The following is a 23,735-nucleotide window of genomic DNA, read 5'->3' on the forward strand; positions in this document are numbered from 1 at the left end:
TGGATTGTGTCCTCTGATTTGGATGAAAGCTGGAGGCATGTAGGTAGGAATAGCAGTCAGTAGGTTTCCGTTATAGGGTGGTGTTTATGTGACCATCGCTTACTAGCACTGTAGTGTCCAGGAAGTGGATCTCTTGTGTGGACTGGTCCAGGCTGAGGTTGATGGTGGGATGGAAATTGTTGAAATCATAGTGGAATTCCTCAAGGGCTTCTTTTCCGTGAGTCCAGATGATGAAGATGTCATCAATGTAGTGCAAGTAGAGTAGGGGCATTAGGGGCAGAGAGCTGAGGAAGCGTTGTTCTAAGTCAGCCATAAAAATGTTGGCATACTGTGGGGCCAGGCAGGTACCCATAGCAGCGCCGCTGATTTGAAGGTACACATTGTTGCCAAATGTGAAATAGTTATGGGTGAGGACAAAGTCCAGCCACCAGGTTTGCCGTGACATTATCAGGGATACTGTTCCTGACGGCTTGTAGTCCATCTTTGGACTGTTGGACTGTTGGTGTAGAGGGCTTCAACATCCATAGTGGCTAGGATGGTGTTTTTAGGAAGATCACCGATGGATTGTAGTTTCCTCAGGAAGTCAGTGGTGTCTCAAAGATAGCTGGGAGTGCTAGTAGCATAGGGGTTGAGGAGGGAGTTTACATAGCCAGACAATCCTGCTGTCAGGGTGCCAGTGCCTCTAATGTTCTCTATGTATATAAATCTCCCCACTGTATTTTCCACTGAATGCATCCGATGAAGTGAGCTGTAGCTCATGAAAGCTTATGCTCAAATAAATGTGTTAGTCTCTAAGGTGCCACAAGTACTCCCTTTTCTTTTTGCGAATACAGTCTAACACGGCTGCTACTCTAAAACCAGTTCTGCCACTGTAAGTAAGAGGAAAGCAATGCTCTTGATCTGTCAAGAGATGCTGAAGTGGATTCATTAAAACTCTATAAAGAAGAATGGATCATCTTTAATATTTTTCTTTATATAAGACATTCCAGAGTAAAGAAAGCGTGCTTTTTTCAGTTTGCGGGAATGGATCCTAATTGGTCAATCCAAATAGAATGATTTATAATGAACTAAATATAGAGATCCTTTTTAAAAATTTTAATATAAACAAAAAAGTGCAAAACAATCATTGTATTTCTGTGTTTTAAGAAAGTTTTAGAAAACTTCAGACCCTCTTGAGGTCAACAGTTTTAATATGTGAACATGGGGACTTGTTTTAAAGTTCACACAAACAAAAAAAAGCTTAAAATAACCTAGATTTAACAGGACTAAAGATAAAACAAGTGAAACATTAAAAGAATACCTATTATACAATACTATACACTGTAAAGGATTATCTCTACTATGTAATGCCATTAGCAGTCAAATTATACAAAGTGGTAACTTTACACTGACCACTGCTAGATGTTTGATGTGTTTTCTTTATGGGTAAATATCACTGGTTCACCATTAATATAGTAAAAATAAAACACTTATCCTTTCAGGTCAATACTGCATACCACCTGTCCTTTACATTTGTGGGCACTTGTGACACTAATTTAAATGGATGGGTAGATATCAGTTATAATTCTAAGTTACTGAACTCTACATACTAGAAGAACTTTATCTTGAAAATTACTAGTCAATATAATAAAATATCAGAAGCAAAAGAAAGTTTTTAATAAAAACTACCCAGTGCAGAAGTTTATATGTTGGCAGATGGAAATCTTTTTTCAAAATCGTAAAGAGCTAATTTTACATCAGCAATAAGATGTACAGCTAGACTAAGCTGCATAGTTTAAGATATCTACTTTGCACATATTTCTGCGTGCTAGATAAACTTGTATAATGGAAGGTTAATGAGCAAAAATGTCTAGATTCTCTCTCACATTGACTGGCTATGCATAGAGGGGGAGAAATTATGCCAATGAGAAATCTGAAAGTTAATTAAAAGAGAACCATTCACAGCAAGAGACTCAGTACCTGTTGGCAGATGTGTTCCCATTGAGCATTGAGTTCTTTTAGTTCTGTCTGTATTCTGGAAGCAAATTCGGGCTCTGCTTCATTCTTCATTTTCTTCCCAACCTCATTAATACTGTTCAAACTGGGCTGGATTGTCTGGATATCATTTACTAAGGCCTAAAGGAATAGTAGACGGTTTATGAAAACAACACATGCAGATACTGTTACAGATATGCCATTTCTATAAAACTGTCCAATAAAGTAAGTGCATAAAATATTCTGCTACTATGTGTGTGTTTGGTCCAGATCCCTGTTGAAATGACCACAATTAATAGACAATATTATGCAAAATACAGAGTAGAGGGATGAACAGACTTAAAATGAGTTTATAGGATTAGCTTTTCTATGCAAGATAAAAAAATTAATAACATTTAACAGAATTATAATATGGCATAATGTTTAAGAGGAATGGGGCTCAATTCTTCAGTATTATTCGGTGTTTTTGCATCACTCTGGTGCTACAAATGGTTTGTAAGCCATCTTCCTTGACTATCACAGGAATTATCCCTCTGTGGGTGGCTGTATGCTACCCATCTTACATCCTTGTGGGGAGGCTTGAGTGATACTCTGGCAATTCCCAGCTGCTGGATCTGCCCATGGGGGTATAGTCATTTGGATGCAAATTAGATCAGCCCAAGGCTGTTGTAATTTGCACAAGAGACCAGCTCAGCCTCTAACCAGCTCTAATTCAGATTTCACTGAAATCAATGGAAACTTTATATTATCACTTGCTAGGATTTGTAGTGGCGTACCATAAAATGGCATAAAGTTACTTTTTCCATCCCTATCTGTTTCTGCATGAAGCACAGCCGAGTCTCAATAGAGCAGTGGGACTAAGGTTCCTTCTCCCAAAACTATACAAACTAAATTGAACAAAGCATAAAGTACAACAAAAGTAAAGCGAAAGAAGGGATTATGTTTAAAACAAATAAAAACTGAGTCATGTACAGGAATCAAATCATATATATTCTGATCATTTTCAATCCTGGGCTCTGGGAGGATAAAAGAGGAATAGACTGCATAGGAAAGAAAGTCAATAGTGACAACAAGGCAAAGGAAATAGGTTTTGAGGAGGCATTTGAAGGAAGATAACAAGGATGTTTTGTCTTTTTAAGAAGGGCAGTGAGCCAAGTGAAGGAAGCAATGTGAAAACAGGCATGAAGGCAAAAGTAGAAAGAAAGAAAGAAAGAAAGAAAGAAAGAAAGAAAGAAAGAAAGAAAGAAAGAAAGAAAGGTTAGAACAGCAAAGGTAGTGAGTTAAGCATGACAGGAGACTCAACAGAAACTTAAATGCCAGAATGAGCAGATTGAACTTTATGCAGAAAGAGAGAAAAAGCCAGAAAAGAGACATAAAAGGGGGAGGGGGGGGAAGGCGGTGACACAGTCATAACAGAAGGAGAAAAAGGTAATTTCAGCTGCTAAATATTGGATAGCTTAAAGAAGGGAGACTTGAGAAGGGATCATCATATGAACCAAGGTTTTTGAAGTGGGAGTGAAGAACAGAAATGGAAGAGGAAGGAACAGATTACAGAACTGTTATAAAGTGAGAAATGACAAGATTTGGTCTCATTCTGAACATTTAATCAAAGATCACTAAGAATGCCATGGAGGACAGCAAAGCTTCTCACACGATGGATATGGTGAGAAGAAAAGTTTGGACAATGATGAGAATTTCAGCTTTTTAATGAAGTGTTTGACTTCCGAAGGAGCTTTTTTTATACACTTGCTACAAATTTAGGCCCATAGAGTCCAGTGGAATTACACTGCATTTACAGCAGTCTAAGCGATACAAATCTGGCTCTCAACTTTGTGTCTCCTGCTTCCATGAAATGAGAAACTACCACAAAATGGCAACAAGAAAAAAAAGTAAATGATATCTTGGGGGCAACGTATGCTCTCATTATGATTATTATTTATTGTATTTACAGTAGCACTCATTCAAGTGCCAGGTACTTTTTCAAATACTTAAGAAGGAAGCTCCAAGGCGCTCAAAATATTTTAAACTTTCTGGTTTTGTCCAGCCTGGACATACCACAAGGATACAGTATTACAGCATCTATGTTAGTCCCTTTGTATGTTCAACTTCCTCTTATTTTCGGTATTTTCTTCAAAGACAGGACATTCAGTTTCGTACTCATTGCATAAACAAAATCAATAGAGATTCAGTTTTAAATCTATTTCTAGGTAGGTGAAAGTTTGGGTCGATTCTTCTTCTAAACACTCACCCAGCCACATACACACAAAAAAATACAGTACACAAGGACTACTTACTGTACATTGTTCAAGCTGTTTTTCCAGTGCTTCTGAGTCACCGAGGGCAGGCCACTCTTCCTTCAGAAAAGCATCCACTTCAGCCATCCATTTCTTCAGGGTTTTAGTGTCATTCTGTTTATTTAAAAACAACAAACTACAGTATGCTACAAGCACTGACTGATGATAATAGAATTCGTCATGGCACTATCACTAAACTTCAGCACAAAATAATTCTAAAATTAGGAAGAGATCACAGCACTTTGAGCAATGCAAACAAGCAAGTACATTGGGGGCGGGGGTTGCCTTTCACCATTTGGCCTGCATTTTGATCATTTTAGTCTTAGCATTTCTTGTTTTCAGGAATAAACAGGTTGGATTTTGTTTCTCTTATTTGTTAATGGTAAGAATACAAAAAGCCTTTCCTTCCTCTTTTGAAAACAGCAATAAGAAGAATGAGAATACCACCTTTCACTTATATATCACCAATTCTAAGGGTCTCCAACTATTTAAAATTGTCCTTTAATTGCGGTTCACCATCACTTTAAGTTTCCTTAAAACACAATTATTAAAAAAAATATTTCACTAACTTATTTCACTAACCTAGAAGCCAACATGTAGAAAAACTGCCCCTTGGAAAATACAGATGGAGTACTATGTTTACTCCAAGGTTAACTGCAGCAGAGATTGATACAGAGCAGGTCTACACTGCAGCTGGAAGAACGCTTCCCAGAATGAGTAGACAGACATGCACTAGTTCTGCTCAAGCTAGCTCACTAAAAAAAGTAGTGCAGCCGGAGTAGTATGGGTGGTAGTTTAGGCTACCCATCTGAATACAAAGTGGCCCAGATCCCCATGGTACATATTTAGGTGGCTAATCCAACCCACTATCTATGCTACCCCGGTAACATTACTATTTTTAGCATGCTAGTTCAAGCAGAGTTGGCATGTGTCTGACTACTTGCAAAGGGAGGCAAACTCCTAGCTTAAGTGTAGACACACTCTACGTGGGTTTCTGAATGTCAAACAATGAATCAATTCCAGAGCTAGGAACAGAGTCTAGGAATCCTGATTCCCAATCCCCTGATCCAACCACTAGGCCACATTTGAACCCTAATTCTAAGACCACATCCTTTAATCAACACTTGCAACTGGGAAAAGAGCTGAATATAAAATTCTATCAAAAAACCCCACAAGGGGGCTGGTCTAGTAGTCTTATGGCAGTATCACACAGAGAATTCAAGTCCAGCTCTGAGCTCTCACACTGCAATTACTTTTTTGACTCCCTTCAGCAAATACTTGAATCAGTGCTGATGAGCTCTGAAGAGAGCCACATCCAGCCTTCTTCAACCATGGAGAGGGCTGCTGCAATGCTTAGCCTTTGGGGGTCAGGGAGAAGCTTATGTTATCCCTTTATTAAAGGCTAATGTGTCAGCTAAGGAGGAGCATCATCATCATCAAGTTATACAAATAATGAGCTGCTAAATTAACACTCAAATAGTATCACTTTTTTCTTTATAGTATTGCTTTACCAACATCTGTAAAATGCACATTCAGCATTATACACAATAATTAATTATTATATTTTTAAGCAGACACTTCTCATTTCAATAATATTGTGCCCCAAATTTGTTCAAATCACACTCAAATATACATATCGGATAACCCATGAAGAAAATGCTCTAGCTCATTTTTATAGCACAAGGCTACTTTGCAAAATCAATTGAATCAATAAAAATGAATGATACAAAAGCGATGAATACCAAAATTAGCAAAAGAGCGAATAAAGTGATTTCTTCTGGACTTTTGTTGTCAAGGAGTAAAAATAATCCATAATCATATTTTATTATGAGATTTCAGTATTTTAACATGCATGTATAAACATTTTAAAGAGAAAAATACCAATTTGAAGATTTCCTTTTGTTAACTAAGGATACAGAGATTACTCTTCAAAAACTGTGAAGATCAAATAAATGGATCACATTCTGAAATGAATATGTGTTGTATCTGCTATCAGTAGTGATTTGAACATATATCTCTACGATACACTCCATTAGGAAGCAATAGCTAAGAGGCTACCTAAGCTAACTAAACACTCAAAGTATAGTAGAGGGATATACAAGCAATGAGTTTTATATGAATCATATACTTGTTGCACAGTGATCCTAGTGATACGGTGAAGGCTAACATAGCAGTAGCCATTATGCGCTCAGAAATAGTGCACATTATATTGTCAAAACTAAGAGTTTTACTGAGAGATGTAATGCTATTTAAGACACCAAGGTTTGTCTTTTTTAAAAAGCCAATGGTATCTTCCTAAATTTCTACATGGAAAGCCAGCGGTTATGAATAAAAAGCCAATTTAAATTTCTTAAGGAAAGTATAGTTCCCTAAACTGCGTACTTCCCAATATTTCATTATATTAGCAATGAACACAAACCCAAGTCTTGCTATGACAGCCAACTTTATGATTTTCAGACTCAAAGTGCTACCAATTAAACCAAATTTAGGATTGTTGGGGTCCTCTGGAGAGGATTAATTCTTAAATTGCTATGTTGTTGATTACCTGTTGATGATGATATTTTTTTTATGTTCAACTCTCCCCTATGGTCAAACAGAATCAGATGAATGAATGCTTTGTTATTTTGCTACTGGGTTTTTCTTTGCAGAAACAGGGATACAAGACCAACCATGACCCTGCTAACAGAACATTTATTCCTGACCAGATGGCTGTACTGGATTAAATAGGAAACAGTGGTCTCAACTCACTCAAAAAATCCTATTTTGCTATATTCCATAACACAAAAGCAACAATCAAATTCTACTTGAAACAAACCAAGGACAGGGACTGAAATATTCATATATTGTAAATGGAGCACTGTATGCAACAACTCATATTGAGCTGGTCAGCCTTGAAAAAGGCTTCTGGGTTACTTTCATTCCCTTGTCTTTTATGAGTACTCAAGTGATCGTTTACATGGAAGGAGGGTAGATTAAAAATGTAAAGATACTTCCTGCAGAATACTTTTGGAATTTTGGTGCCTGGTTAATCAGAATCGGTTTGAAAATTGTGCTTTAGGATTATATACAAATGGAACAGAAATATATTCAAAATTGAGACACAAACGACATATTATAATATTTGTATGTCCAGGTTTCCCCCAGTCTTGTTATTCATTTGGTGAGCACCAACAGTGCATCAGATGACTTGCCAATTAATGGCTACATAAAATCTCTGCCATGAGGAAAACAATCTAGGGCTCTACTCCTGCAAATTTGTATATAAATAGTTTTACCTATGTGCCTAGTACACTGGGGTACTGATCCTTGATTAGTGACCTGTAGTAGTTGTTACCACAATAGAAGTAACAGTGATAACAATGACGATGAAAGTAATCCATTGAAATCAAGAAGGTTAGAGTTGCATGGAAAAGTGTTTGAAGGATTACAGCGTTGGGGGCCTGACTTTATTCTCGCTGAAATCAATAGGAGTTTTGTCATTGGTTTTGACACAAGCAAAAACAGGCAAAAGGTAAGAATTCTGGGTGAAATCCTGGACTCATTGAAGTCAATACCAAAGCTTCCATTGATTTCAGTGGGGTGAGGATTTCACTCTTACAATAATCTATCAAATGGATCATCATTGCGTCAGTCAATCAACACCTTAGTACCTGCCAAAGGTTTAGAATTTTTAAACTTCCTTTATTCTGATTCAAATATCCAGTGCAATACAAGAATCTCACACATGGATTGACCTGAAACTCCTCCCTTCTATCTTGTTTTACTTCAAAAATTAACTTTCACAGAAATATATAAAAATGCACGCATATATAAACATTTTAATGTCAGAGGACACCAGAAGATGGGGGTGGGGTGGGGTGTGCGAGAGTGAGTGTGAGAGAGAGAACCCCTACTAACCTGAAACTGCTGGAGCTTAGTCATCAGGTCCTCAAGTTTTTGGCAACAGTCTACCAGCTGAGCTGATAACTTCTTCCAGCAGCTAACTATCCCCTCAATTTCAGATCGATATTTCTGGCTGACTTCTGCAGGGGCTTTCCTGGACATCTCTTCCACAGTTGTGCTGAGATAGTTTAGACCATTTTGTTGCTCCTGTAGAGAGCTTTGCAAAGCCTGTGACATGAAAAAGTAACATTATATTCATTCACTTGGAACATACTGAGCTATTCTGAACACTTTCCCCCCCAGAAGTAGTCAAATATTATTGAGCAAATGACTGAAATTATTAGAAGAATTGTTCAAAGAAAAAAGAATTACACATTTCACTGTGACCAAAGTAAAATTTTAATCTTATTCAGAAAACAGCTGATTAGAAATATATTCAATTCCTAATTTTAACGGTATAAATATTTTCATAATTGAATTCATTGAGACATTCTATACTCTATTAAATAATGTATTATGTCCCCAATGATTACTATACACTTATCTTTAGAATCGAGGATTGATCAGTACATTGATCAATATATTGATCAGCATGGAGACCAGATATTTTCTGCTTTGCATTTCTATATTTTCATTGGCAGTTGCATCCAGCAAAATGCTCTTTAGGCATTGGATAAGAAAATAATACTAAAAGTCCACATGCAGAGAAGCTTTATGCCCACTGGCAAAGCTCATCCCACATCTGTCTCTGCTTGGAAATTTAACAGAGTTGCAGATTGGGATGGAGAGAAGTAGATGTTCTGTATTTTTCATAACACTAGTTTCTAATGCATACATGAAAATATTCATTACAATGAGCTGAATGCCTGCTTAAGTGCTGTAAATATCTCTGAGAACATTTTGTTTCTCATGGGGAAATGCAAAAGCTATTCCCCTAAGGTGTTCGGTACCTTAAGTATTTGTTTCAACTGGCAAATACCAACCGTGGTGCTTTTTCAATAACATTCAGAAGCCTTTTCGATATCAGTAAGTAGCCCCTCCCCCCAACCATAGCTGTTGGGCTAAATCCTCAGCTGCTGTAACAGTCATAGCTCCATTGGCTTCAATGGAGTTAGGATGACTGAAGCCAGCAGAAGTTGTGTTTTTCAATCAGAAGACTTTTCCACAGTCCATACACTTACCTTTAGCTCCCTGAGTCTCTGCTCCATGATCTCATATTCAGTGACAATAACCTGAGGTATGGAGAGTTTGGTTTCTGACTGTTGGATCCACAAAAGGATAGCATTCATTGTCTCCTTATAGCGTGCAGGAGGCAAACTGTCAAAATCTAAACCAAATGCAGAAAGAAAAAGGAGAAGAAATTTAAAATGTTTCATTATCTCTTAACTGAATTGTATGTGATTGTCAGGATACTGAGAAATCCTAGGTAAAATCTTGGCCCTCTTGAAGTTGCAGTTTTGCAAGTTTTGCAGTTTTCTTTTCAAAAATGTACCCAAAGAAGTACAGGAGGACAAAATGTTTTGAATAATTTACGCATTCATTCTTACATTTATTATTTACTGCTGGGTTTTGTTGTTGTTTTTTAACTTAATGTGTTTTGGCTCTTTAGTTTCAGAGTGGGATGGCACCGGTAGTTACAGCACAATGTACCTAAACACTGCTATTTTTGATACCAGACAGACTGACCACTGTATCTTCTCTTGTTTGGACCTCAGTTCTGCTTTTAGAACTGCTGTAGGAAGCGGCATCACCATTTTATGGTTCATGTTAGTGTGTCTAGAATATCTGTTAATGTAAAATGTTCTGCTTAGGACAGCTCTTAAAAGCTTATAACATTAGCATAAAAAAGAAATTCAAGCTGAATTTTATTGGACTGTGCCCATTAAATCGACATTAAGAGGTCTTAAATAGACAACATCTGGTATAGACATGAACATCTCATAAGCAGAGTTGCTCCCTTCTGCCCTCCACCATAGCTTGCACTGCAGTCACTGAAAAAATCACACACACATTTAATGGCCACTTGAAAATAAAATATTTTTCAATTTCTGCCACACCATATTAACAAACTAAAAATGCCACAAAACTATTGTACCTCTATTATATCTACAGTGTGCATATCTTCTAAAAGATATTTTAGAAAGAAAGAATGCTTCATAATCACAAAATGCAGAACTGATAAAGTTTGTACTTACATAAGGTTTTCAGTGCTATCTTGATTACATTCTAATAAAACAGTGAATGCAATTTGACCAAGATTTTGAGACGTAATCAGTGATTCTGACTGCCTCAACTTTGCAGTGCTTGGCTGGTGATTGCTTAAAGGTGCTTGATTTTCGAAAGTGCTGAGCACCCACCCTCTGAAAATCATACAAGCTCTCTCTAGTTGGGCACCCACAAATTGATGCACCTAAAATCACCTTTTGCTTTTAAAAAACTTGGCTATCATGACCGGTAATAGTAGATTTGTGTGAAAAAGTGCTTGCTGTTGTGAGGGTGTAGCAGAGTGGACACCTGCTTGGGCCCAGAGGAGTTTAAGATAGCCCTGGGAGAGGGCTGGGGCTGGGGAAGAGCTGGGCTGATTGGCAGAGCAGCTGCAGCTGGGGGCCATGCCCCAAACAGACCCAGCAGGCCTTATATAAGCTAGGGAAGCCAGGAGCAGAAGAGGTTCTCTTGCTTCTGGGAGGGAGAGACCTAAGCAGAGTACCTCGAGCCAGGCCAGGCCCTGAGGACTTAGAGCGCCCCAGCCAGGAAAGCCCCAGACTGTGGCCTAGCATTAGGTTCAACAGGTACTGGGATTGCAGGGGACAGCCCGAGGTTAGACAGAGGCAGCAGGTCCAAACCCAACCTTGCCTGTGATGAGTGGCTCGTACTGCAGTCTGCCCCAGGATGTGGGGGCTAGCTGGTGACTGGCAGGAGCCTACGAGTGAGGTGAGGTAGGGATAGTGGGTGGGAGGTTCCCCTGGGAGGGGAAGACCCAGAACTGTGGGGTACTGCCAGGGGGCAACCCCCAGTGAAAGGGACACCGGGGTCCTGGGATAGGCGTGGGAGCCAGCAGTAAGGTGAGTCACCAGCCTGAAGAGGGTACTCCGGAGGCTGGTGAGCTAATTCCCTGTGACAACCAGCAGGAGGCACTGCTAGTGAATCTGCGTCCGGTTACAGAGGGACAAGTGCTTTCTTGAAGTGTACTTTCTCCATCCAAAATTCCAGTCTCCCCTAACATCTGACATGGAAAACATTGGAAAGGGAATTCTTCCTGCTTTTCTCCAGTCAGAACAGTGTTCATTAACTTAGTCTTTTTAAATTGGATTTTAAATTTATATTATCTCTGACTCCTCATACACCAACAATTTATATGTGAGGCCAGAACATTTAAACGTACTGCTCCAAAAGTGAAGGGCACAATTACATTATATACTGCTCACATAAGGGAAGAAAATATAAAATTCTCAAGTCTTATTTTTATTAGAAAAGTGAAACATAGTTCAGTATCTCAGCCTAAAGTCATCTTTGACTCTTCTAAATAATGACTCTCTTAGAGGCTCCACATCTTGTAAGTGGAAACAACAAGCTTTAGGCTATGTCCACATTCACACCACTGGTGATAGCATGTAGGGTATGCTGCAGTGAAAAGCAGGCTGCATCCATACTGCCGTATGTAGCTACACCCATCAGTAAAAGACTCCAGCCATGAGGCAGCATCAGGGAAAGGCTTCAGCAGTTCCCCACTTGCCGAGTCTTTCATTGTGCGGAGGAAAGGGTCGGGAAGGACCTTGAAAACTCCCCTGATGGGTCCATCCCCATCTCCTGGAGTCTTTCCCTGCAGAAAAGGGAGGGCTCCAGTAATGGGACACTATAGTGCTAAAAACAGCAGTGTAAATGGGGAGGCAGGGCTTGGGGACAGGTGTGACCCTAATATCATCCCGAATCTAGCTGGCACATTATGTTACATGCCACCTTTTGGGTATATATATCACTGGAAAATTAATTGCTCACTGATCATTAATAATCTTGCACCTGTATGTACGGTAAACCCATTCATAGATAGGTGCTGGAAAAGTGTTCTGAAAATGCATTTGGCAAGCAGTGCCTAAGCCATGCCTGTTTCAGACAAAGGAATGCAATCTCCATTTGCTTGAATGCGTCTCTGACATAAGTTGGGCAAGGTGAGACCAAAGCCACAGAAAAGCACATTTATATGCAAAGTAAACAAAGCCATCAGGAAGGCAAGTAGGGAAAGATGACCACCTAATCTTGATGGGGGATAGAGACTGCACCCACAGGAAACCTTCCTGCCTCTTGAAGCAGAGTCAATGAATTTTCAGAAGATCTAAACAGAGAGAAAAAGCCATTTTGGCATCCTTCATTGAGGTGACAAAGGAACCAAATACCTTGAGCACTGTGAAGGGTTCTGGCCAGAAAGTCTGGTTAACCATGTTGGAAAATAAACTTGGTGAGAAACGCTTCTTTGTACAAAGGTACCATTAGTGCAATGTGTACAGTTTGTTGCAGGTATATATAGGAATACTGCTGGAACAGATCTCAGAACTGGATGCAAACATATTAGCATTGTTGTTAGTACAGGCTCTCCAAAAGCCTTTTATTTTGAAAACACTGCCAGAAATAATTTAAAAGCCGTACAAACATAGCTAGCAGTTTTCTGCATTTTAAATTAATTATGATTCCTACTATTCAGAGAGCTAAATAAAAATTCATGCAGGATCAAAAAGATACCAATTTGAACTAGCCAGTGTGGCAGACTGATTTAAATATGAAATATTGCTTTTAAAAAGCCACTTTTCATTTCACTGGAACAACGTAAATTCTGTTTCACCTTTTCCACACAACTCGCAGCTACACCATATATTTTTGCAATAATTTTCACTGTTAGCCAGAATAAATATTTTTTTCAGTATTACATTATATCTCAGTATTTCAGGAATAATTTTCCTTTTTTAAAGGTTCTTGTTTTTCATATGTGATCCCTACTCTGTTGGACATTTTTTGATTTCTGTCTAGAAGGAATAATAACCACTATTGGTACAGTTATCAAAGATGACTGACTATTTTGAGGCTCTCTGCAAGTGTACTATTGCAGAGAATTATTTGTAAGAGCCATCTGAGGGAAGGGATCAGAAGGAGACCTCATCGACCAGAAGGCATAAGATGCATTGTCCTAGGGATGGGGGTTCCCTGACCACCACTCCCAAGAGGAGGAGACAGGTGGTGGTGGTCGGGGACTCCTTCCTAAGAAGGACAGAGTCATCCATCTGCCGACCAGACCGAGAGACTTGAGAAGTATGCTGCTTACCTGGAGCTAGAATTCAGGATGTGACTGAGTGTTTGCTATGACTGATCAAGCCCTCAGAGTGCTACCCCTTCCTACTTTTCCATGTGGACATCCATGATTCTGCCAAGAATGACCTTGAGTGGGTCATTGCAGACTACGTGGCTCTGGGAAGAAGGATAAAGGAGTTTGAGGTGCAAGTCATGTTTTCGTCTATCCTCCCTGTTGAAGGAAAAGGCCCAGGTATGGACCATCAAATTGTGGAGGTGAATGCGTGGTTATACAGGTGGTGTCAGAGAGAGGGCTTTAGATTCCTCAACCATGGGATGTTGTTCCGGGAAGAAGGATTGCTAGGAAGAAATGAGATCCACCTAACGAAGAGAGGGAAGAGTACCTTCACAGGTAGGCTTGCTAATCTAGTGACGAGGGCTTTAAACTAGGTTTGCTGGAGTATGGTGACCTAAGTCCTGAGGTAAGTGGGATACCAGGAGGAAACAAGGAGGAGGGTGCAACAGTAGGGGGCCTCCTGATTCATACTGAGAAAGCAGGGCTGTTGGCTAGTTATTTTAGGTGCATGTACATGAATGCAAGAAGCCTGGGAAACAAGCAGGAAGAATTGGAAGTCCTGGCACAGTCAAAGAACTATGACTGATTTGGAACAGACTGGTAAGGTAGCTCACATGAATGGAGCACTGTTATGGATGGGTATAAACTGTCCAGAAAGGACAGGCAGGGGAGGAAAGACTGAGGAGTTGCACTATATGTAAGAGTGGTATGATTGCTCTGAGCTCCAGTCTCAAACTGGAGAAAAGCCTGTTGAGAGTCTTTAGAAGTGAGAGCAACAAGGGTGGTGTTGTGGTGGGCATGTGCTATGGACCACCAGATCAGGAGGATGAGGTAGATGCGGCTTTCTTCGGACAATGAACTGAAGTTTCCAGAACAAAGGCCCTGGTTCTAAAGGGGGAATTCAATCATCCCGACATCTGCTGGGAAAGCAATACAGCAGTGCACAGACAATCCAGGAAGTTTTTGGAGTGTGTTGGGGACAAATTCCTGGTGCAACTACTGGAGGAATCAACCAGGGGTTGTTCTCTTCTTGACCTGCTACTTACAAACAGGGAAGAATTAGTAGGGGAAGTAGAAGTGGGTGGCAACCTGGGCAGCAGTGACCATGAGATGGTTGACTTCAGGATCCTCACAAAAGGAAGAAAGAGTAGCAAAACATGGACCCTGGACTTCAGAAAAGCAGACTTTGACTCCCTTAGGGAACTGATGGGCAGGATCCCCTGGAGGCTAATATGAGGGGGAAAGGAGTCCAGGAAAGCTGGCTGTATTTTAAAGAAGCCTTATTGAGGGCACAGGAACAAACCATCCCAATGTGCAGAAAGAATAGCAAATATGGCAGGCAACCAGCTTGGTTTAAGGATGCAATCTTCGGTGAGGTTAAACACAAAGGAAGCTTACAGGAAGTGGAAACTTGGTCAGGTGACTAGGGAGGAGTATAACAATATTGCTCGAGCATGCAGGGGTGTAATCGGAAAGGCCAAAACACAACTGTAGTTGCACCTAGCAAGGGATGTGAAGGGTAACAGGAAGGGTTTCTACAGGAATATTAGCAAGAAGAAAAAGGTTAGGGAAAGTGTGGGACTCTTAATAAATGGGGGAGGCAACCTAGGGACAGATGTGGAAAAAGCTGAAGTACTCAGTTCTTTTTTTACCTTGGTCTTCACAGACAAGGTCAGCTCCCACACTGCTGTCCTGGGTAACACAGTATGGGGAGGAGGTGAGCAGCCCTCAGTGGTGAAAGAACAGGTTAAGAATTGTTTAGAAAAGCTGGACATGTACAAGTCCATGGGTCCAGATCTAATGCATCCAAGGGTGCTGAGGGAGTTGGCTGACATGATTGCAGAGCCATTGGCCATTATCTTTGAAAACTCATGGCGATCCAGGGAGGTCCCGGACAATTGGAAAAAGGCAAATATAATACCCATCTTTAAAAAAAGGGAAGAAGGAGAATCCGGGGAACTCCAGACCAATTAGCCTCACCTCATTCCCTGGAAAAATCATTGAGCAAGTCCTCAAGGAAACCACTTTGAAGCACTTGGAGGAGAGGAAAGTGATCGGGAACAGTCAACATGGATTCACCAAGGGCAAGACTTGCCTGACCAATCTGATTGCCTTCTATGATGAAATAACTGGCTCTGTGGATATCGGGAAAGGAGTAGATGTGATATATCTTGACTTTAGCAAAGCTTTTGATACTGTCTCCCACAGTATTCTTGACAGCAAGTTAAAGTATGGATTGGATGAATGGACTACAAGGTGGATAGAAAGCTGGCTAGATCATCAGGCTCAACTAGTAGTGAACAATGGCTAGATGTCTAGTTGGCAGTCAGTATCAAGTGGAGGGCCCCAGGGTCGGCCCTGGGGCCGGTTTTGATCAACATCTTTATTAATGATCTAGATGATAGGATAGATGGCAACCTCAGCAAGTTTGCAGATGAAACTAAGCTGCAGGGAGAAGATGATACACTGGAGGGTAGAGATAGGGTCCAGAGTGACCTAGACAAATTGGAGGATTGGGCCAAAAGAAATCTGATAAGGTTCAACAAGGACAAGTGAAGAGTCCTGAATTTAGGATGCACCGCTACAGGCTGGGAACCGACTTTTTTCCTGTTGAATCAAATTGGTAGGGATTCACAGAGGTTTTTTCCACCTTTATTGCAGCCTGGAGGAAGCAAAGTTTTTAAGTTAAAAGAATGAAGAGTAGGAATCTTAATGCTAGGAGGATTCTAGGAAGATTAGTCCATTGTAACTTGCAGCTGGAGGCCCAGGCAGATAACTGCTACAGAACCAGATTCCTGAGGTGAATGAGAGCTGGGACATGGCTGGGGGACCTTTTGCCTATAAGGAGAAGAGCAGACCTGAAGACTTCACATCTTTACTTTGTGGCAAAGCAAGGATAGATGGTCCTTTTGGTAAAGATATGGGACAAGGATTTGGGTAATCAATTCCAACTTTTGCTACATATATCCTGTGTGAGCATGGGGAAAATCAGTTGGGGTCCCAATTCATCAAAGCAGTCAGTGGCAATAAGGGTTGTAAAAATACCAAGAGCGAGGACAAGACTTAGGCTAAGAAATTCATTAAAACAAATATCAATCTATTTATTTTTAGCAAGTAGAAAAATACCACAACATTTGAAAACAGCTCTTCTCCCTTTCCTCCTTCCCCCAGATATTTATTGAACAGATTTCTTTTCCACCACCTGAAATTAAGTAGGAGAGATTTTATTCCAGTCTCAGACAGGCCAGAGTACATTCTCCGTACACACACCCTATCTACACTTTCCCCCCTATAATCAAGGTAAATTCACTATTCATCAGCTCATTGTTACAGTAGAAGACAGGCAGCAAATTTGAATCAATGGAATCATTTCAACTGATACAATTGTTTCCTGCAATGAATGAACTAGCTTGAATCTCAGAAATCTTTACTAAAAAAAAAGGGCATAAAATAGCAAGCATGACTGATCATCTAATTTTTTTTTTAAATCATATGAACTACCATACTTTTCTCAACTCCTTTCCTAGGAACATACTTTCTTCCTTTTACTTATTTTGTGGTACTTTTCCTTGAAGTTGATGATCAAAGTCCAACCTTTGAGAAGCTTTTCTTCTGATAAGAGCTGTGGGTTTCCCCGTTTTTTCCTCCATTCATCAGAAACCATCAAAGTGTAACCTCTTAAAATCTTCCATCATATTGTCAGGGAACAGTCATGCTCTGAAAGTGCTTTAACAATTCCTTTTCTCTGATTTATCTCCATGTTAAAAGAAATGGTACAGACAGGGTTTTACAAGCCTTACAAGAACTAATGAACCATTATAATAAAAAAATTCAATTGTTTTATTAGATATTACATGCATTTCCCCCTCCCCATTTTAATTTATCATTGAGGGAGGGGGAAGGAGGAGGGGAAGATAAATTGGACATACAGGAAAGGACAATATGTAATAAAGATTAATTCTATAGATAACTTGTTTCTTTTTTAAAGGGAAAACACTAATATGAGAAAGTATATAGCCTAAGAAAAATGAAATTACATCTGTGCTGCTTAATAAAACTCTGTTCAACCACAGATGACATCTTGGGAAGCAGATTTTAAAAAAATAAAATATAGAACTGAAAAAAACCCTCCAAAAGTCAATTCAAAGGAATATTTTATATTAATTGAAGAAAGTGTTTTCAAAAATAATGCATAGCCTAGATCTGCTTGGGGACTCAAATATAATTTGCATGTGTATGATTCATAAGACAGCACTTTATTTTTAAATTCACAACGCTCATTCTGAAAAAACCCTATATTTATCATAGGATTCTGTGTCATTTTGTGCAAATTTAATCTCTAAATTACAGAATCTTATGCAAGACTATGTGAAATGCTCAAGGTTTAAAAAGTTCTTTAACTAAAGAAAAACATGAAAAAAGGAAAACCAAAATGTTGATCTTATTGTGGTGACTGTTTTGCATAGTCTTGGGGAGCTATCCTGAGATTGCCAGTGGCATGAACTCTTGGATACAGCAGTTGTTGAAGTTATTGGATTCACACTGGCTACCAGGGAAAATGGTGGAATATCCTGAAAAAGGATATGGTGAGAGGCGGGGGTTGGGAGAAAAAAAGCAAATCAGCTCAAAATGCTTAAGTGAAACCCTTTCTTCTTTCTATCCTTCCCAAAAGAAATTTTGTGAAGGTTAACATGCCAGCTGCTAAAATTAACTATATAGCCCTTCACTTGCATTTTATCTACCAAAAGTACCATACCATGGTATGAATGAGCCACTAGCTTGTGGGGGAAAAAAAAACAGATTTGAGACTCGCTTTCAGGTTTTCATTTTATCCTTTTTGGGGGGGGGTGCATTGCCAACCCAACCATCAAATGTGGGTGAGGAGCGTATTTTTTTTCATCTACTTTGAAAATATATCAATGTAGAGCTGACACTTTTTTAGATCTATGGCTGAAAAGAGCTATTTTGTGATCTAATCTAATTAGTACTCAATTCTGTACCCTGAGTTCAGACACATCTGTTCAAACAAGCATTCTTACTGCTTCTTACTTCTATTAGCATTGTGGATACAACGTAGTTATGGAGGAATCAAATAGATTCTGTTCTGTCCCATGCATCAGCAACAGAATTTTATATAAAACTTTGGTTACAAGAATCTCAGTTGCTACTTGGCGCATCTCACCAGATTTTTTCCTAGGCTCTTCTGTTTGGTATGGATTCGTTGAAGATACTATGGAATTTAGCTGGGTCCTTGAGTTTACAGGTACAAATCATGTTCTTCCCACTTGGATGACTGTTTTAATCTTAGTTTGGTGGAGACAGTGGTATGTGCAGGGTAAGGATTTTTTCTTAACATTTCCCTGGTTAACAAGTGTAAGTAATCCAGAAAGAAACTAGTTTAACTTTCAAATTTCAGGCTGGGTTTGGGGGGTGGGCACTTTTCTGAGCCACAAATCACTTTGTCAATGAAGAACACCTTCTGCTATGCCACCCCAGAGAGCAGCTCCCCTCAATATGAGGACCAACTGACACATTTCTCACTGAAGACCATCTGTAGCTATGATGCCCTGTTTAGACAGCAATATACTGAGACTAGGTTGGAAAAAAACACTTTGCCCCATCAAAGAATTCAGCAGTCACAGAGCAAGACATTCAGGAAGCACTGGAAAGAATCACTTAGGACCTGTGATTCAGATCTATGCCAATCATGGCTGATGAAAGATACGAGGGAGTACTTTAGCTCCCCTGTAGACAGAATTTGTCAACCACCTTAGATTAAGGGAATCTGTCAACCATCCTAAAAGCATTAAATAGTTGGACTATTCCCAAGATACCTCCTCTCTTGACTAAACAGATCTTGTCCATCTCAAGATAAGCAGATCTCACTGTTCAACCTCTCATTCTTGAGCAAGATAGTAATGAAACTAGCTATGAATTACCCTCCACATAAACGAGTGTCCTGGCCAAATATCCAATGGGTAATTACGTTACACATATCCAAACTCTTCCTGCAATGTCAGGTGGATACGATATTCTTCTCAACTCTTAGGTCTAAATCGTGGCAGTTTACTTTTTCTAAATACCAATGCTCATTTAATTGTAAAGAATAATTAACAAAAACCTACAAAGTTTGAACATATTAGAAATCCACTTAAATCTTTCCAAATAGTCATGAAAAAAACATCATACAAGGTTATACTTCTTTCCTACACAAACAACAGAACAGATTTTGAAGAAATTATAGGTAGAGGAAAGCTAATCTAAAGAGGAATTCCGTTGTTTGAACATGAAAAATATTGCTTTACATAGCTTACTGATAACAAATTCACTGAACCCAATACATAGGGAGTAAATTGCTCATATGGTTTTAAAAAAGCAACAGAACATAGGGAAGAATATCTCCTAAAATGAGACCCCCCTCCCTCCAAAAAAACACCTGGAAAATAAAGATTTTTGCTTCCTTCAAAACATAGTGGTCCTCAGCCACCAAAAGACAAAGGAATTTAACAAAACCTAATGTTGAATCAAACAATATCTTGTTTATCACATTTCGGATACTAATCAAATAAAGTGAAGATACAAGCGCTGCTGCTGCTAGGCCTACCAAAAGCTATTCACAACTCAGAAAATTTAATCTACAAAAGAAATTAACCAGAAAATTTATGCAAACAAGAGGTGTAAATATCTAATGTTCCAATGAAATGCAGCACTTTCTGTCATACAGAATAAAGAAAATGCATGAACTCTGTGTGTGTATGCACACATTACTGATTACTATTGGAATATTTGGTATCTTTAATCAGGAGTAAAGTCAATTTTTAATAGTGGCATAATATTTTCCTACTTTTGAAAAAAGATTTAATTCAAAAGTGGTAATTTTTTTTAAACAAACAATCATACGTGTAGGATTATATAAATTAGGATTCATGATTACCTAGGTTCTGTTCCCAATTCTGCCTCTGTTTGTCCTTGGGTAAGTTATTTGTGAACAAATCCATTATTGTGTTTATTATACACTTATTTTCAAATTTAAATGGTGTAAAGCTTCCTTGCACAGATTTTTTTTTAAATGGGGTGTCTGCGATGTAAACCTTTCTGGTTTTTGAAAAGTTTATGCATCTGAGCACGTGAGAATAATAGTACTTGTCATATATAGCACTTAGCAGCTGTAGCTTTACACTTTATGTACATTAGCTAATTATTTTCCACAATACCCCATTGTGGTTGGTAAATAAGTACTTCAATCCCCATTTTAGAGACAGTGAAAATGAAGCTTGGAGAATTTAGGTGACTTGCTCAAGGCCACACAGCAAGTCAATGACAGAACTGAGACCAGAGCAATCTCCTAGCTGCCTGCCTAATTTACTACACCATGCTACCACAGAGTCATCTTGAATCTAATCTAATTAATAAATTAGTGTCTAATGAAGCATCACTGCAGAATCACTATGCTGTTTCAGCCCATCATATAGGAAAATACAGGAAAATGCACATACATATGGACATCAAATGATCAATATAGAATGAGTTGGATCAAATGGATTTTTGGAGCAGAGAAGGATATAAAAACCCACGCCCCTCTCCTCCAAAAATCAGGAGAGATTTGCTTGAGCTGTGAAGTTTGGAACAAGATCTGAATTCTTCCAAAGTGTACAATGGGGTAGGTTAGGATAAAGGGGTTTAATTTGGGTTATGTAATTCAGATTTTGTTTGCACTGGAAAAGCATCAAATACTAATTTTCTTCTTTCACTGTGAACAAGGAAACTTACAGAAATAGAAATAAGTATATTTTTTTCTTAAAGATGTTGCATATTTTTGATAGCCACTATCTTATCAAGAATTCATTTGGAAAGCAAATTTGAAACCTAAGCACAAACCCAGCTCTTACAATTCTGCTATTCAGTGTAGCTCAACAGTGGCAGGCCAATTTAATAAAATGAAAGAATGTCTCAGTGTTGATACTTAGGCACATTTTGTATTTAAATTTTCTCTCCTTTTTGTCAATGGACTTAACATATTTTCTAATGTATTATTATATCTCAGAGTATTAATGCATCATCTTCAGACAGGAGCAAAAGGGTATTGCCAATCTAAAAAAATGTTTTGGCTACAAATATATATATTTTTGTTCATTCTCTGTATGCCTTTCTGTTTTTCGTTACCAAAGTATCATCAGGGTTGATTTATCAATTGAGCAATATTTATGCTGACATACTTCTCTACTGTCTCTAGTTCTTCACTCTCCCAGCTCCTATCCCACCTGAAGCCTCACTAAGCCCTCCAAGCAACTGCATGTTTGCTTCCTTATGTGCCTTGCCTTTCAAGAAAACAGATTTCTATAAGGCACCCATTAAAATATGAACAAAAGGAAAATAAGCCAGATTTTCATGTAGTATCTGAATATTAAAAAAAACACCAAAACTTGGGATAGTAAATGCAAGGCTTAGACTATGCAAATGTTGCATACACTTATACATACTAGTTGTCTTATTAACATCACTGGGACTAGTTGGTTGAGTAAGTGATTTGCAACATGACTAAAAAAGTTGCACAACCAAGCACTTAATGAATGGGTGGTTCTTCAAATTTTGGCTTAAATATTTTTTCAGTGCTCTTTGGTAGTTATACTACTGACCTAGCTCCACAATACGCAAGATTAATTTCAAAATCTTTCTTTACAATTCACATAAATATATCTCAGTGTATCAATATATACAGGTAAATGATGGATCCCAATATAGCAGTGAAGCCACTACTATTGTTTTCAGAGTAGCAGCCGTGTTAGTCTGTATTCTCAAAAAGAAAAGTTGTACTTGTGGCACCTTAGAGACTAACACATTTATTTGATGCATCCGATGAAGTAAGCTATAGCTCACAAAAGCTTATGCTCAAATAAATGTGTTAGTCTTTAAGGCGATGCAAGTACTCCTTTTCTTTTTACTATTGTTTTGTCTCTCCCAGGGTTAGCCACCTGCACTACACAACTCCATAGGCTATATTCACTGGTACAATATATCTGCTTTGCATTTCTTCAGTGGTGCCAAGTAGAAGTAAACCTGGCTTAACTGGACAGTTATATCAAGGCTGTCTGGTGTTGCTGGGAAGTATTGGTGAATCTGGCCATACGTGTGCTATCCTGGGAATGCTGTGTGAGAGAGCAATCCTGAGGGTGAGCTGTGATTGGAAGTAAACCTTTAATTTCTCAAGTGTTCACATTATTAAACATGCAGTAAACTGATTAATAGATATTTCTGAAACAGTTACAGAAAATAGACCACCACAACTCACTTCCCTTTTGTATAGCAACACTGGGTAGAAAGCAGCAAATTAAAATAAACTCTGTTGCAAAAAAAATTTCTTGGGCACAGTAATTTCTAGCCATGAACAACTTACTGGTCTGTAGCTCTCTCTCTCTGGCCTGTACATCAGCAAAAACTTGTTTGAAGTGGTTAGTAAAAGCTACAAGGTCTGCATCCAGAAACATTGGCCCTTGTTCTTTTTCTTTCAGTGCTTTACTTTGAACCTTTAGCTGCACAATTTTAGGCTGAAGGGCTGACAACCGGGAGACTTCTTCCTGTATAATGAAGACAAAGATTCCTGAATAAAATCATCCTACAAGCGATTCTTCATCAGATCACCACTGTTCTTATGGAATACAAGAGGGAAAGAGAACATCAGATATTCCTGGAATGGAAAATGGTGATGGAGAAGAACTAGAGTACTCCTTTACTTAGTTCACCTTACTGCCAGATTAGGATTGTTCTCTATTGTATAAATCACCAATGTTTTGCCCAGTCAAATGTTAATATGCTCAGTGAAGTCCCTCAATCTTCACTGTAGAGTGATCACCATAAAAAGTCAAATGTAACAGTTCCTCATTTGTGGTATCAGATATGAAAACTATTTTCTTATACTGAGAATGAGAAATAACTGTGCAATTTGACGTTATGAAATAGTAACTGTTGATCATTATTCACTTTTTAAAGGTGACTACTGCAGGTGTCCGTATAAGAGTAGAGAAAATATCTTGGTATTGGCTGAGCTTCCCTAGAAAGTAGAGATAGACTCAAGTTGGAAATTTCAGGTCTGCATCCAGATTTTGAACATCTCATAATTTAAGGGAGATCAGACATGAGAATTTGGACTGGTGTTTTAAAGATTAAAAAAAATCATTCACAAAAAAAATCTGCTCTGGCCTTGGTTTTCAAACAATGCCTACAGTTTAGGAGAG

The 23,735-nt window shown here is 38.8% G+C and overlaps 1 protein-coding gene across 9 annotated transcripts in view; it reads right to left on the bottom strand.

Annotated features, from left to right (window-relative positions):
* DMD (dystrophin) overlaps window positions 1–23,735 on the bottom strand; it is a 1,935,994-nt gene that overhangs the window by 1,212,462 nt on the left and 699,797 nt on the right. For all 9 annotated transcript variants that reach the window (XM_043505382.1, XM_043505371.1, XM_043505378.1 and 6 more), the window contains 5 exons: window positions 22,898–23,078; window positions 9,332–9,477; window positions 8,166–8,378; window positions 4,269–4,382; window positions 1,960–2,115 (listed from right to left, as the gene is read on the bottom strand). In XM_043505382.1, coding sequence (XP_043361317.1) covers window positions 1,960–2,115; window positions 4,269–4,382; window positions 8,166–8,378; window positions 9,332–9,477; window positions 22,898–23,078 — 810 coding nt within the window. The remainder of the gene's footprint in view (window positions 1–1,959; window positions 2,116–4,268; window positions 4,383–8,165; window positions 8,379–9,331; window positions 9,478–22,897; window positions 23,079–23,735) is intronic.

The sequence above is a fragment of the Dermochelys coriacea genome, chromosome 1 (assembly GCF_009764565.3).
Source record: "Dermochelys coriacea isolate rDerCor1 chromosome 1, rDerCor1.pri.v4, whole genome shotgun sequence".
In the NCBI taxonomy this organism is placed as follows: Eukaryota; Metazoa; Chordata; order Testudines; family Dermochelyidae; genus Dermochelys; species Dermochelys coriacea.